The sequence below is a fragment of the Aphelocoma coerulescens genome, chromosome 6 (assembly GCF_041296385.1).
Source record: "Aphelocoma coerulescens isolate FSJ_1873_10779 chromosome 6, UR_Acoe_1.0, whole genome shotgun sequence".
Taxonomy (NCBI): domain Eukaryota; kingdom Metazoa; phylum Chordata; class Aves; order Passeriformes; family Corvidae; genus Aphelocoma; species Aphelocoma coerulescens.
Genome location: NC_091020.1, coordinates 18,799,117 through 18,817,055, shown reverse-complemented (window position 1 = coordinate 18,817,055; position 17,939 = coordinate 18,799,117). Strand labels below are relative to the sequence as shown.

Sequence of the window (17,939 nt, the reverse complement as noted above, 5' to 3'; positions counted from 1 at the left end):
GCACATCAGTAAGAAGAATGATGTAAGAAATGGGTGAAAGGCAAACTTGGGGCGGGGGGGTGTGGAAGTAAAAGAAGTTACCTGAGCAAAGAAAGGAGCTGCCAACTTCAGAACCCAACAGCAGCTTTGCTTGAGAATATTAAAGTTCCTCCTTTTACATGCAATGAGGTAGTAACATCTCCCATGGAGAAGTCCAGTCCTGTTCCCCCTGAACTTCTGTTCTGTACGGACAAAGGGGATCTAAGGCTTGGCTTCACAAGTGACTTTAAGAAGGTTAAGCTTGAGTAAATGAGGTTCAAGGCAAACAAAAAATTGAAGCTTTTCCTCATTATACAGCTTTTTCCAAAGGCAGAGGTGGAGTCTGTCTGTTGCAGGTTCTTTGAACAGCAACACAGGGCAGGACAAGTAAATGTAACAAAATTATACCTCACACTTTCCACATTCTGGCAAGTGCTTACCAGACTAAGGATGGTCAAAAAAAGAATTTTCAGTAAACAGGGCCTTGAAGAGTATATAGTGACTCCTGCTGCTGTTGCAGCACTCCATCTGACCTTTAGCAAGATTAAGTCCCAGTGGTTTTGCATTTAACCTTCCCTTTTATGGGGCATGGAGGGAAAGCTGAAAGGAGGATCATTTCGAAGGGTTAGGAGGTAAATTCTGTCATTAGCAGGTCATGGCTCCCAGGCCATATGAAATGCAGAAACCATGAGTGGAAGCACAGGAGAGCAGTTCTGCCAGCTTGAGTTAGTCTGGTTCTGGGGAGAGAGCATTTGTGCACTGCAGCTGAGGGCCTGGAGCTAAACTGTTCCCCCCAGGCAAAGATACCTACCAGGGTATGTAAAGCACCTTGACAAAGGTACCTTGGGACAGGGGCAGCAAAGCATTCAAGTCCGCTGGCACCTACAGCCCTCTTGATGGGGAGCAACAACCAAACAAGTCTCTTAATCTTTCTAGGCTCTTACATTTACTGTATATGCTGACATGGTTGCCATCACCTTTCCCACTCTTGGAGTGGTTCAGTTTCTGTACACCTGGATGAGAGGCAAATAGAGCTGCCAGCTTGCTTCATGGATACGGATGAAATCCAGTGCATCTTGTCCAGCATACACAGGAAGCCTGCAGCAGGCAACTGAATACAGGATCCCCTGGTCATAGGCTAATGCTAAAGCAAATGGACTGTTCATCCCCAAAGTTAAGCTTCCTGTTCCTGCCACATCTTTTGAGACACTTGCACTCTGTGTTTGCAGACAGTTTTATTTTGTCTCTGGTCTGGAGATGAAAGTAGCTTTAAGCAAAAGGACTGGAATGTCTGCCCATGGCAATCCTGAGCTACACAGGGTTTGTCTCTGAGGCCCAGTCTTGTTTATATGGAAACTTGATTAAAGATGAGTGAGAAATTCTGTTCAAGGGTATGAAAAACCCTTGTCTGTGTTTAAAATCGTTAACAGAGTGTTCTTTCCTGTCATGGTGCTGAGTAGCAGACGCCGTCTTTGATTCACACAGTGGAAATATAGCTTGAGTGCTTCAGGGTTAGAGTTCAACATCAACCATAGTAAGGGCTGAAGCTCCCTTAGTGGCAGAGAGGAGGTGGGAATTCGGTAGCTGAATATGAACTTCATCCTGCTGTGAGAGGCAAAGCTAAAATTTTGTCTCCAAGTGTTTCTGGAAAGGAAGCTTTGAAATTGTTTTCCTGAAACAATTCCTAAAGTCTAGTGTCTTTGATTTGATACAGTGTTGTGTTTCCAATTCAAACCTGAAATCCAGGACAAGATCCTGTTTTGGGTCTGAGCCCATAAAAGAAATAATGTGAATTTCAGGTAAAATTCTAGATTTCTAAGAAGTTTCTTGTGACATTGTTTCCTTGGGCTGTTTGTTTGTTTGGGGATGTTGTTGGATTTTTTGTTTGTTTTTTTTAAGAAGATCTAGGTGTTTGAATTCAGCTGTTTCTCCTTCTTGTATCTACTACGACTCAAAAGCTGTTGAATGTCACAACAATGTAGAGAGATGTGTCTGAACTCTGCCTTTTAGTCACCCATAATTTTTCTGCTTGGTGCCTCAAGGATGTAGTAACAGGAACCAGCCAAGTGTACAAAGAAATATGAGTAATGAAATGAGTAAAATGTTATTAAAAAAGAAAAATATTTACAGGTGGATCTACATGTTCTGCCACTGCATAGTCACATCATACTAGCATAAGAAGCAATTCTGAAGTGCATTCTCATTTCTAAGCTGGCTTTTGTGTGTGGAGTTGCCTTCATTTTCTTGTACTTACATGTCTAGTCACTACTGGCTCTCCCACAGGCAGATTGTAGGGTCATGACCTTGCTCCTATTTCAAGTTTCAGTGGGGAAAGCCAAACATGGAGGAGCTATATGTAGTCATTGGCAGAATCTCAGGTCTAGTGTGTACAGAAATCTTTTTTTCCCCATCCAGTTTTTACAGACTCAAATAGAAGTATACATGGGGTTTTTTTTCCCCTAAATGCTTGCATGACAACTGTCTGTGAAGGTTTAGAAAGCAGCTGGCTGGTCAAAAATAACATCTTAGGGGGAAGGGGGCTTGTAGTCGGGTCCCTGTGGTACAGTGATTCCTTGGGAAGATGCTGATGCCAGTTTTGCAAAAGCCCAGTAAGTGATCTTCATGCTCTGCTTATTGTGCTTCTTATGGCAATCTTTGTATGGATTGGTGCAGCTAATTCCACTATTTACACTTTGTGATTAATTCTATGGCAATCTTTGTATGGATTGGTGCAGCTAATTCCACTGTTTACAGTTTGTGATTAATTCTAAGACAAGCTTCTGGTCTCTTCTTGCCCTTCATAGCTTGAGTGGGCAAGGTCTCAGCTGGTACCTTTAAACTTAAGAACAAGATGTATTTTTACCTTGACTAAACTCAGTTGTTTGCTGGTGGTGGGACCCATACAGTAAATGTCTTTTTGAGTCTGTTTCATTTCTTAGAAGAATGATGGCCTAGCTTGAGCTCAGGCCATCTATCTGCTAAATATACATCCTGAAACCCATTTCTGATGTGTATTGAGGGCTGTGGAAAGCCTCTTTTTTTAAGTCATATTTCCTACAAAATATTTGATCGTGAAAAAGTGAAAAAGGGCATTTCAGTAGGTCTGCTGGGTAAGGTACAAGAATTAGACTTTACTACCTCTGCTTTCACCATGAGGCTGAGTATGTTGGTAAAAAGATTTAGGCAGTGACAGGAATTTCACAGACTGCACTTTCCTGCTCTGACAGTTCTGTATGCAAAGGATGAAGTATGTCATCCTTGCAGTGCAGTATGGCAGGACATTGATCTGTTTAGATGCCTGCATCCTAGCCTTGAGCTAAAGAGCTGTTCTCTTCGTATACCTTAAGGAATATGAATAATTCAGTAAATTAAAAAATGGGAGACTGTCCAAGAGGATGGTGTGAGGAAAAAAGCAGAATTTGGGCACACGTGGGGGAAAAGCATCATGGCTTTTGTTTCTTAAGCTGCATGACTAGTCCCTGGTGGCTGTTGTTTCTCCTCTTTACTGAAAGACTGCCTCAGTTTCCCAGTTTAGTGAATTGCTTCTCAGAGAACTACCAAATACTTCTCCATGCGTCTCATTTTACCACTTCTGCTTTGTAAATCAATAAACGTTCCATGAGTGTGTCAAGGCAAGAAAACAATTAATAAAAGAAAAAGTACTTCCTTGGCTGGCAGGCAGCTCCCAGCTTGCTTCTTTCCCCAGATTAGCAAGGATTTAAGCAGCACATGTTCTGTGTATGCTAAATCATCTCTGCAGAAGCCACAGCATACCATCATCCTGCTCTTATCTCTGAATTCCACGGACAGGCAATCTCAGCTGCTCAGCACAGGCTGGCAGGTTTAGCTTGCCAGTAGGTGCTGAAAGCCATGTAAGCATGGAAGCAGCAGTGACACAACGGCTCAGATGTTATCTCCGTAGCAAAGCCAGAGGCAGTTTCCATGGTCATGGAAAAGCTCCAGGCCGCTGGGGATGCAGCTGCTGTACTGGACAGGATCAGTAGCCTTTTCATACAGAGACTGTTCTAATAAAGCTTTTATGTGTTTCTGTGGCACTCACTAGGTTGTGTCCAGCTCTGGAACATAAAATGAAGGGTGAGGGGAAGCTGTAAATTGGCTGGAGTGAGTACTGACCTAAAAATGAAACAGGAAAAGAGGGTCAAAATGTTTCACATCTTGGAGTATCCACAAGGGACAGTTTTTTATGACAGCTTGAGTGAATTTGCTGTTCTGGTCAGTGCTTTTCTGACATGTTGTGCACCAACATTAATAGCTCCTGAAGATCTTACAAGTGGGAGAGTCAGAATCACATCCTCAGCTCTTAACTTTCTTCTGAATTGGATCTCTATTGAGACTATAAATATCCCAGAAACTTGGGGAAAGTGGATGTCCTTGTGACTTCTACAACCTGAAGCATTTTCAAATGTTTTGCGTTTCACTCAGTCCCCCTTTTGGGTAAAAATCTCTCAATATCTCAGCACAGGTATGTGGAATTAATTTTTTTACTTTTCCTATAGGGTCTTACAGCCTGTGCTTTTGCTTTTCTTATTGCTGGGACAGCAGATACAACTTCTCCAGGTTTCCCACGCTGGAAATGCACGTTTTGCACTTCTGCTTTAATCTTCTATCAACCTGTGCTCTGTGGGTGCTGCAGCACATCAGTAGGAGTTGGCTGTAAAGCTGCTCAACTAAAATAATAATTTTATTATTTTGACCCTGATTTTTGGTGTTTTTAAATGTTGATTGCTCTCTTCTGAACTAGATACTAAAAGAGATTTGTATTCTGTTTTTCAGGTGGTGCAGGGGACCGGGAAAAGATGCCTGTCAATCATGAGGCTTTCCTGCTCATGGCTAATTCCCAGAATGAAATGGAAGATTGGGTGAAAGCCATCCGACGGGTTATATGGGCTCCATTTGGTGGAGGTATTGCAAATAGCTCACATGCACATAAATTAAAACATTTGCCTCAAGGTAAAACATATTCTTGTGATACTAGGATATGTGTAACACTGTAAAATCACTGAGATGTCTAGATAAGCTCTTGATTGTCTGAAGTGTTTTGAAGCAAGGGATGGGGTTGATTTTTCTTTCTTTTGCCAGGGGATGGACAGGAATGAAAGGGGAGTGCACATCCAGACTGTATAACTGTCTCAGTCAGAAATGGGTGGTGATAACAGACATACCACTATTGTCACTATTCAGTTTTTTACAGCAAATTATTCTGTGGACCTTATGGGGAGGAAAGATTTCTCCAGTTATCTCAATTTTCTTCCATAAAGGCAGATGCCCATCTCAAACATTTGTACAGCCAGAGACAGCAAAACTTTCAATCTTAGTTAAGTTAATGTAGGGCCCAGTTGAGAAGGCAAAGCTTCCACTGGCTTCAGTGGGGTGTAGCTTGAGGAAGAACAGGCTCAGGCTGAGTGAACACCTGTAGGGTAATACAGCTGTTGACAATCCCTGGAGTTAAAATGAACAAAACATCCAGCCTTCAGTGTTGATATTATACCACAATCTTCAAATTCTCAAGTCAGCAGATTAGATAGGAGTTGTTTCTGTGGTTTATCACAGAACAAGGATTCAGAGATGTTTTCTTATGGGTTCAGTGTTGGTGACAGCAGCTACTGCCTTGGTACTGGAAACTGGGCTTTGAAGTGACTTGTGTACTACTGATGGAGTTCATGCAAATAGTGGTATCGTATGCAGATAGTGCTGTCAACCTCTTTTGAGAGGTACAGATAAAGAAGTGCCAGATAAGGGCTAGGTAATGCAATTACTTTTGCTGAAATGAAGTTACTGGTTTTCCTAGATCTAGGGGGGAAAAAAGTGACCTTGATGCATGAGAAGATCCAGTGTTTGTTAGTCACTTTTACCTGAGGCTTTTTTTTTTTTTTGGGGGGGGGGGGGGGGGGCTGTTTTGTTTAAATGCCTTTTGAAATTTGGAATTTATGTGTAGCAGCATTTGGTTTGCATGGAGGAGAGACAATCTCTACTGATGCAATTTTTCCAGGGTCCTTCTGTCACTTAGCAGAGAGGGTGTAGGTACAAAAGTTAGCTTGTAATCTGATCTGAGAGGTTGCATGTGATGCTGTTGTGCTGTGGACAGAAAAAGCTCTCTACTTTCTCGTAGAAAACTGATCCACCATAATTTCTCCTCAAACATGAGAATGTGCTTGTTTTGCTTCCCTTCTGAATTCCAGTCCACATTGAAGGGTCTTTTAGACTGAGCTCAGTGCAGGTCCTCCATTGGAAATCTCAGAATTTCAGAGCTGGTATTTCTGTGGCCATTTGTAGTAGACCTTATAGTGTGTATTTTATAACTTTGCAACGTGCATTTGGGAAATACTGTGAGGAAAAAGGAGACATTCATTCATGACAAATGGTGCACTCTAGCAATAGCCATCTTTCGGGCAGTGTACTGTCAGCACTGCTGGTATCAGTGCAAATTTGGCTTCATGTTTTGCTTGTGTTTTGTCAGTCTCTTGAAGTAGTTTCAAAACAAACATCTTTAAGAATTAAAATAATAAATAATTAAAAATCATAATATTTTAAAAACAAAAACATGAGAATGGCATAAAGGTAGTGATGGATTTCCCTTTTTGTTTGTTTGTTTGTTTCTTTATGGGGCTAGTATTGTCCTAATTAATTGGCTAAGTTTCTTACCTTTGAATTTCTCTGCAAAGTGGTCAGATAACATTTTTGTCTTTTCTTTAAATGAGGCAGATTCTCTTATTCTTACATTCATTCCAGGAACTGGAACTTTATGAAGCACCAAAAAACATAAAATGAAATAATGAGAATGTGGAACCAAGGCAGCACAGGGGAGATTACAGCAGTGCAGGGGGGAGTACAGCAGCTTCTGTTGCTATTTTCACATGCTGCAGACTTGATCTGGTTCAGTGATCAAAGTCAGTAAAGGCAGCTTTGGCTGTTGCTGGGAGCTGGCTTAAGCACTGTGGAAGAGAAGCACAGGCATTTGTAGAGTTGGAAAGAATTGCAATTGTGTACCTATGTTTTTTCTCTTTCTGTGGATAAAAACTGTCCAAGAACATGGGCACATGCTTGGGCAGTCAGTCTAGCCTGAGCTCTCTGCCCTAATACTCAAATGTATTAGCCTAAAGCTAGCTTGACTATGCCTGCTTTATAGTCCAAGCTGCAAGAGCAGATTTTTGTGCCATGGTCACTTTTCTGAGCTGATGCAGTGACAGCTGCTGTCAGGAGTGGTCTTCTACCCCTGGCAACCATGTGGTCCCAGCACGCTTCATTCTGCTAATACTGGTGGTTATGAGTTGTGCAGTAGAAAACGACCTGGCAGGAAAAAAAGGGAGGGGGGAGGATTTTTGTAGGTAGATTGATGCCTTGGCCCTGCTAACCATGCAGCTGCAACACTGGTAATTCCAGCACAATGAGGGGAATGGGGAGATGTGAGGGTGTGGAAGAGGGCAGGCTTGTTCATTCTAACTGCAACCCACACGTAAATTTGCTTAAAGAAACCATGGAGCTGCACCCTCAGTTTCTTTGCACTTCACAAAGAATGTATAGGAATGTCAATAACTGGGAAACAGTAAAGATATTCAAACCATTGTTCCCCAATGGTTTTAAGCCAGTTTGGGGAAATGATCAAACCTACACTTTCTCCATCAAAATCAGAGCGGGACAGTTTCCCTGAGTGAAATTCCAGCTTAACTCAAATGTGGGAGGACAATAAACATAGCTGTCTCTGTTTTAATTGAATAATTTGAACTCTGCTTTGCCACCACCACTAATTTGAGAGCCAGGTCTTATCTATCAACACTTTTTAATATATTAAGCTAAAGGGAAGAATTAAAAAGCAGGCTTCATTATTAATATGCAAATATTCCGCCCTGGAGAAGGTTGATATGGTGTAAAAATGAATTATGCCAAGATAAAAGGGAAGGCTTAACCACACTTTAATCTTTGCTGATGTATTGAAGAAACATAAATAAAAAAAGGTTGAGGGTACCTTCTTGCGTGTTGATGCGGGCACATGAACTGTGCTTAAAGGTGAACAGCAAAGGCTTCTTAAAATAAAACAGAAAACTCCCCAAAGCTGCTGAGGATCACAATTTACTAATAGAAGACACAGGCAGGTTTAAAAGCCATATGGAATGTGTTCTTTGAAATATACTTCAAATGTGGCCTTAAAATAAAATCCTAGAGTTCCGACGTCTTTTGAAGAAGAGCTGCCTTGTTTATAGGGAAAATAATCTCTTAACAAGTTTCCTTGAGTTTCAGGCTCCTGAATTCTTGAGTCTAGTACATCTCATTCAGAGCAGAAGATTTTTTAAACTGAGATTTGAGAGTACTCCATACATTTTGATTGTCTTTCAGAAAGAAGTTTGTCACAGTGACTTGATAAAAGTGAGTTTTGGAGCACATTCTGACAGAGAGTGATTGAAACTGTTTTCTATGATCCTTCTTATCTCTGTGACAAATTTTGCTCTAAGTTTACACCACTGAAAGCTTATCTAGAGAAGTCCCTCTGTGTCCTACAGTCCTGCCGTTCAGTGGCTGCTCTTCAATGTGAAGTGCTTGTAGCGGTGCCACAGTGCTAAATCAAAGGGTTTGTGGCCACAGGCTTGGGTGAGAGTGACCTTGTCCTTGCCCTCCCAAGCTGGATGTGTTGAAAGTGTTTAGTGTAGCTGGGGGAGAAGAGGAGATCTTAGACTGTACGCATGTGGTGGGATTGTACTTCTAGTCTGAGGAGGTGCAGCCACTGCAAGGAAATTCCTTTTCATGTGCCCACCTCTCAAGTTGGCATGCCTTCCTCATGTCTGTCTTGCATCAGCTGGAAAACAGGGTTTGACTAGGACTAAATTTCTGGCCATGAGATACAAAACCTCAGCTTTCTGGTGCCTGAGTTGCATGCCAAGTGGCATAACTCTCTCACAGCTCAGCACACAACCAGCACAGCATGGAGACAGAATCACTCTGTGTTAATCTTGATTTATGTTTGTGTTTGTTTTCTTCTGTTTATGTATTCTGTCTTGCCATGAGCAGTTCCTCGCTTCTCTGCCAGAAATACATGTCTCAGCCCCTTTCTTTCTCCATTACTTTATCCTTATTTCTCCTCCTCTTCATCCCAAGCTTTCATCAGTTACTTGTGATGGAGGGGAGGTGAAGCGGTTGGAAGGGATGTGTTTCCCTTAGGCAAACATGAAGAGCTTTAGCCCTATGACAAAGTAATTGTGTTGCAAGAGCTTCATGAATAGTTTCTCTGCTCAGGAGGAATAGTCACTGTTAAACTGGTGGGGTCTGAAGAAGTGTCCATTGAAGAAGCTCTTCTACTGTCATTAATTCCAGACATCTTTCCCATAGAGATAAACCATGATGTGTGGATTCTTTCTTCTTCTGCCAGCAAACAGTGCAGAGAATGGTTTTTTTTGGGAACCAGGGCCCTGTGCAGTTATGCCTTTTATTAGGGGAGAGCTGCAAGATGTGGGACGAGTGTCTGAAGTGCAATTTAATTCTTGACTCAGTGTCCTTACGGGCAATGGAAGACTAGCCCTACATAGGCCTAATTAGGAATCCTGCTTTAGATGAATAAATGTCTTTGAGATAACATCTGCATGAGAGCAACCATAACTGTTTTGAAGGGTCAGATATTGATATTAGGTGCCTGTTCACCAGGATGCCAAACGATTTAGGAGCTAGGCATTAAGTTTTGGGAGTCTTGAGTTTTAGTTTTTCCACCTGAGGTATGGGAATTTTCCAGTAAGAGCATCATAAACCTAGAGCCATGTCAGTGAGTTTAAGATGCTAAAATACCACTGAAGAGGTAAGGAAGAGGAGAAGGGAAGTGGCTTTTGTTATTTGCCCGGTCTGAAGACAGAGAGGAGATTTCTGCTCCCTTTCTTCTCAGCGGGCTCCCCCAGATAGCCTCAAGTAGGATTCCTGACTGGGTCAGGAGGAGCCCCTTCAGGAGGTGTCAGGGTGGGCTTCCCTTGTGCAGGCTCCCCCCAGGTGTGTGGGGAGTGGTGTTGGGTGTTTGTTGTGCCTGATACCTGCTGTTATCTCTACACCGAGCTAGCTGGCGCCTGATGCAGCTTATCAGTGTTTGCTCTTGCTGTTGTTTAATGCTGGGAGATCGGCCCAGCCAGGGGAAGAGAAAGATGATGGAGGTTATGAGGTCAGGTATCTGCCCAGGACTAGGGGATGCCTGAGTCATCTGTGAGGAGGTGCTGGGCTAGCCTTGCCCCCAGGCAAAAGTATCCCAAGCAGATGGTACCATGTAGATATGGAAACTAAGATACAATAGCTAAAGTAAGTTGAGAGTGGATCTTGCTGCCACAACTGTTTACAGTGGAGAATGTTTCAAGATCTGTTTCTGAGACCTGATTAAGTTATTTTTCTTCTAATGTATCTCTGTCAAATATATCTGGGGCTTCTGTTACTGGTTTATGACCAACATATTTTACCATCATGTTACAGCCTTGAGGTAGGGAAAGGCAATTGTTCTCATTTTTTGTTAAGGAGGAATCTGAAATATTGAGCAGTCAGATGACTTGCCTGAGGTGACAATGACTATGTAAAAGAACCACTCTGACGGCATCGTTCTGGAAGGCAAATAGATTAAAACCATGGAGCTTGACCATAGGGACATGTTTGGAAGAATGCCATGGGATATGGTCCTGGAGAGAAGAGGGGACCAGGAGATCTTGTGGATTTTCAAGGATTACTTCCTTCAAGCTCAAGAACAGTCCTCTTCCTTGTGCAGGAAACCAGGCAAAGGTGGCAGAGGTCTGCATGGATGAACAAGATGCTTGTGGTAAAAGCTCATTAGCTAAAATGGCAGCATAGAAGTGGAAGCAGGGACAGGTGATCTAAGAGGAGGAATACAGAGAAATTCCTGAGCATGCAGGAATGGACTTAGGAAGGCTAAAGCAATCTGGAGTTGAATCTGGCAAGGGATGGGAAGGGCAATGCTGGGGCCAGTACTGTTCAACAGCTTTAATGACCTGTGTAATGGGGCAGAGTACACCCTCAGCAAGCTTGCAGATGATATTGGGAGGACTGATTGGTGCATCAGATGATTGTGTCATCATTTAGAGGGGTCTCAACAGGCTGAAGAAAGGAGTGAACAGGAACCCCATGAAGTTCAGCAGAGAGTAATGCAAAGTCCTGCACCTGCAGATGATGAACATAGACAACAGTACATGTGGGGAGCTGACTGACTGGAAAGCATCTTTGCAGAGAACTGGGATGCTCTTGGAGAAGTTGAACATGAGCCAGCAATGCACCCTTGTGGCCAGCAAATTCCTGGGCTGCTTCAGGAAGAGCATTTCCAGCAGGTTTAGGGAGGTGAGCCTTCGCCTCAGCACAGTAATTCCACACCTGGAATGCTTTGTCCAGTTGTGGTCTGCCTGGGACAAGAAGGACATGGGATTACTGGAGTGAGTCAAATGAAAGGCCACTAAAATGATTCAAGGATTGTGCAAGTAGAATGCTAAGAGAAGCTGAGGAGGGTGGGATTGTTTAGCCAAAAGAAGAGAAGGTTCAGAGTGGTTCTTATCAAGGCTGATGTATAGTGTGTAGAAAAATTTGGTGGAAGGCTCTAAAACTAAAAGCAAAACTAAAGCATGTCAAGGTATTCCTTACTGAGTTTTAAAGATCTTGCCTTTAGAAGTCAGATCCTGCTCTCCTGCTCCTTGTAGGTATTTCACCTCTAAAGCTGCTGGCTCAAGGCTTTCAGCGAAATTCAGGCTGGGTCTGGGCTCTGAGTGGAGACCATGCAGTAGCTTGGTCATCCCAAAGCAGAAATGGGTGTTCTTGGGGTGCTGTGTCAGGGCTCCTCAGGGGGAAAGTCCCTTGTTACTGGTTTCAAAAGCCCCAGGCCAGCAGCATGAGTTCTGCACTGCAGCCCTATCCTCAGCTGTCATCAGCCAGCTTAGTTCCAGTGGCTTCTGAAGGATGCTGCAGTTTGGCATCAGGTGAATGAATTTCTAGTGCTTTATCTGTTTCCATGGACAGTCTGGGGCACCAAAGAGCAGAGACCCAGAACTGGAGAATCACAGGCAGCTTCTCAGTGTCTCTGTTCAGCCAGATTAGCAGACAGAGGAAGAACTACAAACAGAAGTCACCTCTGTTACATTTGCAGGTGAGCAGGGTAAAGCTTTTCATGGGATTTGCTCAATGGAACTTCTTTTCGTTGGGAAACGCTGATTTGATAAAATGAAACGTCATATGGGCATGTTTTCATTTGAATGAAACTTGTGCTAAGAAAGTTTTTTTGAGCTCAGGGGAGAAATTTTAATGCAAGCTAGCCCCTGAAATGGTCTTGTGTTCCAGAGGTTGTATAAGCAATTAAGATGTAAAATCTATCTGAAGCCCTTTCCTCAAAATACCAAAAAATTACTTTGAGAAGATCCTGGCAAAAGAGAAGATTGCAGGAGGGTCTGGTGGGTTAAATGACACACTTAAGGAGAATCTGAAAAGTTGCACAGTCATGAGGTTTACACCAAGAAAAAAAAGTTTAATGGAGAGCACAATTGAATTGCGAAACTTATTGCCACAAGATGCAGAAATAAAAAGAATAAGTGGATTAAAAATACAATTAGACGTGTTCATAGAAGATAAGTCTACCTAGGCAGTCAAAGAAACATTTCTGGAGGTAGTCACTAGCTTAATATGCCCATTTCACAAAGAGCAGTTCAACTGCAGATAAAATATGATGGGGCTTGTGTTTGCTTTCCTCTTCTCTTCAGCTAGTAAGTGCCACAAAGAGTTGACAGTGGCTGTGCATTTGTTACATTGTTGATGGCTACTGCCTGTAGCACACAGTCTGACCAGTACCACCCCCTGCACTGGTGGTTTCTCAGTGAGACTCTTCCTGTAATCATCAGATTCGTGTTTGACATTTGAGAGCTGACAGTCTTTAAAACGCTGGTGGTTCTCACTGCACGTCCTGGCAGTGTATTAATGGGACAAACGTGTTCCTGTGGTGTTTCTCAGCTTGCAGGCAAGTATTTTAATTTCTGTGTATTAGTCCTTTGATGAATGTTATGAGAATATGTGATTACTGAATGAAAGGGAATGGTAGCCTGCTTCTTGCAAGTTGCAATTTTAACCATTTAGGAGCTGAGAAGAAATAAATTCACCCTGTCTCTCTTTTCCTATTTTCTTTCTAATGTTACCCTTCTTCCATCCACAGTTGCTCCTTTTTTCTACTTCTTCATCATCATGTAATTGGACTTGCAATTTCCCCTTCATGCCTTCTGAGTGGCAGGTTAGAGAAGGGAACATTCAGCTCTTTACCACTTCCAGAAGTGTTCTTTAAAGACTTGCAAATTTACTGAAGTGTTTTACCTATTTTACAAATAGGAGCTAAATGCTGCCCCTTCCCCAAGCACAGCTGGTCAGGTTCAGCTGTTGTTGGAACTTAGACAATGACTTTATTGCTTGGGTGGTGAAGCTGTAAGTTGGTGAGGATTTTAGGTGGACAGTGGAGGATAAAGATAAATATATGGGAATTAGGTAACATATTTTCATCACTGATTGTGTTTGAAGATGCAACAAAGTGAAACCAGATACAATTGACCTGGTAGTGAGTTTTAAAATTGAAGGTTAGAGACTGACAGAGGTATTTATGGTGAAGTTTGGTTTGGATAAAAATCCATGTGTTCAGTGTTGATCTTGTCTGCATCTCAATGAATGATTGTGCTTAGGTTATCAACCTTGTATGGGAAGGCTTGGGATATGGAAAAGCTTCAGGACATAAGGTTGTTTGGCTTTTGGAATGGATAAAAGTGCCTAATGTGCTAAATGTTGGCTGTGTGTCTGGATCGCAGTCCCTGCCAGGTTCCTGGTTGGCCAGAAATACAGGTGAATAATTTTATTCCATACTAGAGATTTCAGACTCCGTGATCCTTTCTTTTGAACCTACAGCTGGAATTCTCATCCATCTCTAGTGATGAGACACTGAAGGCAACAGTTACACTACATCATAACTATTTTTTACTAACCAACACCCAGAATTTTTGTAAAGCTTTTCTGTGCAGTGGAGGCATAAAGAAGCAGCACCACTTGAAAGAGATGACCTGCTGATCAGGTGCTTTCTACAGACATCACTTCAGACAATTGTATGGAAACTGTCTTTTAAACATAGACATATGCAAGAGTCAATAAGTAAAATTTCTGTAAAATACGGTCTTAGGTTGTGGGGAGAAAAAAGTTGTACAGGGCACATTGGTCCAGATCACTGCTTGCCAAAAGGCATTTTTTGCTGCTCGTGATATTTTGTTCTCCAAATTCTCTTGCCTTTGTTTAGAGAGAAATAGAGCAATAAACACAGGGGGTTGGCTCTGGATTTAGAATTCTGTGGTTAAGTGATGTTTTGATCTGTTTATCACCTTTTCTCTGTGAGCACAGTTACAGTCTCAATTTGGAGCATGAACTGGTCAATCCATCACAGGGTAATTTACAGTACTGCTTAGTCAGTTCCTTTCCTGGCACATTTTAGAGAGATGGGAAGACACATCACACAGGTTAAGAAGAATCTACTGTGGTAGAAAGGTGAGCATAGCTATTTGCTAATCTTTAACCTAGAGTGAACTGTTTTATCAGTCAGTAAACAGAAGTCTGTTTATCCTCAAAAGATTTAATTTCACCAGTAAAGGTTGAGACCCCAGCCCAGAGCAGGTGAGGGGTGTGGGGGCATAATTTTTTTGAGAGAAGGACCTGACCAAAGTGTTTGGAGAGGGAGGAAATGAGGAGGGAAAATTTCTGTACAGAAGACATTCGTGCTGAAGTTTTTCCTGCTGGGTTCAGCTCTGACTGATCACCTCTAGCCAGTTCACTGCCAGCTTTCAGCAGATAGATGTTCAAGTGCCCAGGTTTGCCTGGGTTAAAAAATGAGTCTGTTCAAGGTTCAACTGTCTTGAAAAACAGGGAAATTCAGCTATGGTTCTAACTTTGATACTAGGCCCTTCTGTACAAATAGAGCAATTTCCTGCATCTGAGCTCCCTCAGATCTGCTTTGAGTGTACCTGTATATTAGCTAATCCTCTAAGCCAGCATCTAAAAATACACACACCCCATGGGCACTTGCTGGAGCTGTGCAAGCCAACAAGTTTGCTCACAATCAGAGATGAGGAGAAATACTCTGAGTTCATGTGGGTTCACCATTCCTGTCTGTTGCAACCAGACTGAAGACTGAATTTCAGCTGAGTTAGATGCCAAGCCTGAAACATGCCTGGATTTTCAGAGGTCGTGTGAGCTATATTGAATTTCCCAGCCAATCTCGAGGCTTGTAGTGACGTGTAAAGGCAGATTGCTTTCTACCTGTTCTGGTACCTGCAGCAGAATAACTGCAGTGGTGCTAGCTTATGAGAGCAGTGCTAGGGCTCTCTTCCTGCAATGACACTGGGAAAGAAAGTGCATCCAGCTCCTCATCAGCAAGTTCATGAGAGATGTAATGTCTGAACAATTTTATAAACCTAAGTTGTTTTGTAGAAAATAAGAGGTCCTAAACTTTTCTACAGTTAAACAGCTTCATACCAGTGGGGAAGGAGGCAGTCCAGTCTCCATTTCCCCTTCTCCCCTTGGCACATGAGTATGGGGAGATCTCCAAGTGAAAATTTTGATGGAATTTTATATGCAATGTGCCAAATTCTTTGGATTATATTGCTATTCTTGCAGTATCAAGTATACCTCTGGAGTCTGCAGCCCCTGCAATCCAGTGATGATGTGTGAATCTTGGATTTCATTTTTGACAAATGCAGTTAATAGAGAAAGCAGGATCCAAGTGTGATGTGGAAATTCAAAACACAGAAGAAATACCATATAGATATAAATATATATATCTTGTGATTTTTTATTCCTGTTTCATCATATTCTTTAGTCTAAATCATGAATTTTTGCACCATGATTTTAAAAGGATTAAGAGTTTCATATAAGAAGACAGGTGGTACTTGTGGAGTGTGTAGCACAGTGTTGCAGTCACAGGATACCTATAGCTGCAGAGTTACCTTGTGCAGGGAACAACACTGAAGCAGCTTCCATTTTCTGCCTCAGTTCTGGTGCTTATGTGAGCAAGCATGTGCTCCAGCCTTTTTCTCTCACCAGAGAGCTGTGTTAGCTCTTTGGAGAAGAGTTTGCATCAGCTTCATCATCTCATAGCATTGTAAATTCTACTGAAGTCTAATCATGCTTTGAGTTGTGCTGTGTCCTTGGCCACAGAGAGGCTGAATTTTACAGGTTAATCATACTTTGGGTCTGACAGCATCCCTGTTCAACAGCATGACTTTCTATTTCATTGGATACCTCCTTGTTCCTGTGTTTTGAGAGATGGAAAACAGAAATGGAGAAGTGAACGGAAGAATAAAAATCTGCATTTGCTATCTTCTGTGCTCCCATCTCAAACACTAAGTCCTAGGCTCCATAATGTTATTAGCAGATGTGACACGTTTTGAGGTATTATTCCAGGAAATAGTGCCACAAATTCTGGTGGTGTCTCAGCCATTTGAAAGAGGATTGGTCCTGCTCACCAGTTAGCATTGTGGGCAGGCTCTCCCTAACCTGCAGCCTGCTGTGTTCACCACAAGGAAAGAGGATAATAAAAGGGTGAAGAATACCCAGGACCTCATTTGTACCTTTGGTTTAAGGATTTCTGTCACTTTCTAAATATTCTTTATTGTGTTTTAAATGCTACCTAGTGTATTGACTGGGCTTCTGGTGTCTAGCTGTGCAGTACCATGCTACTCAGAGTATACCTTAAATAGCTCAGGAATACCTTACTATCTTGCCAGTCACAGAGTATTTTGAGTTCGAAGAGACCCACTAGGATCATCCAAGTCCCAGCTTCTGGCCCTGCACATGACAGCCCTAAGAGTCACACCATGTTCAAGAACAGAAGCTTTTGATCCTGGTGCTGCCTTCACTCATATAAGCAAGAGGCATTCTTTTCTTCAGGAGCTTTTGTTCAAAACAGAGTATAGAGAAGGTTGTTGTGGGACAACACTGTCTCAGTGACTAGAATCTCATAACTTGTCTGCTGGTTCAGTATTTCCTTAGATGTGTGTTCAAACTGGGCCACAGTGTAGCTGAGAAAGGGGTGGGCTGCTAAGTTAAGGTGAATGTGCTCTATATAGTGACCACAGAGATTTTAACAGCTGAAGCAGATGAGCAGCTGTGGACAGATAAAACTTTTTTTTGGTTGTTGTTTTTTTTTTTTTTTTTTTTTCCTGCAGAGGGAGAAAAAGTTAGCTAATATTGATAAAATTACTCAGAAGCTTGGTGCAAGGGTTTTGGGTGGTGACTGCTGCAGATCTACAGTCACATGAGTGCGTTTTGTGAATGGGATGGAGGCCTGACTGCTGTATAACTGCACAGGGCATTGCATGGTAAGCATTTTTGTTAATGACAGGCTTCTTACCCTGAGAGCAGGAGCTGAGGGGGGATGAATGTTTTCCTGCAAGTAAAGTGACTGGGTATTGGTTCACATGTAAGGAGTTGTAGTCCCTTCCCCTACCTGTTACTCAGCTGAGCTATTAATTCAGGCAACTTCTCTGCAAAGAGCTAAAGCAGAGGCGGTAAGCACCAAAAAACCTGCACAGGTCAAGGAGCGTAGCTTTTCCTAAGCTTTGTCAGACTTTCCAACATGTCCCAGGGCTGTGGAGGTATTCTCAGAGCATGCTAAGGGTACTGTGGGGAAATGTTCCCCTCCAAAACCAGATTTCTGCTTCTGGTGCTTTGCAAGCAGACGGGAAGCTAGACCAGGGCACCAGGTTGCCTGCAGCACAGTAATATTGCCTGTATCAGGAAGAATCCAGAGTGTGGCATGCAGACAGCAACTGTTGCTCAGCTTTTCCAGCTATCTAGAATAGATCTGACAAGCAATTAGAGCATGAATATATTACAGAGCCGATGGGGGATGCCTTTGTTAAAACTTGTGACCCATACTT

General features: G+C 42.4%; 1 protein-coding gene across 7 annotated transcripts in view; it reads left to right on the top strand.

The window, feature by feature from the left end:
- The window catches only part of ARHGAP22 (Rho GTPase activating protein 22), a 139,234-nt gene that overhangs the window by 97,350 nt on the left and 23,945 nt on the right, over positions 1–17,939 (top strand). For 6 of the 7 annotated variants that reach the window (XM_069019577.1, XM_069019576.1, XM_069019574.1 and 3 more), the window contains one exon: positions 4,813–4,989. In XM_069019577.1, coding sequence (XP_068875678.1) covers positions 4,813–4,989 — 177 coding nt within the window. The remainder of the gene's footprint in view (positions 1–4,812; positions 4,990–17,939) is intronic. The other variant, XM_069019575.1, reaches the window with a different exon arrangement.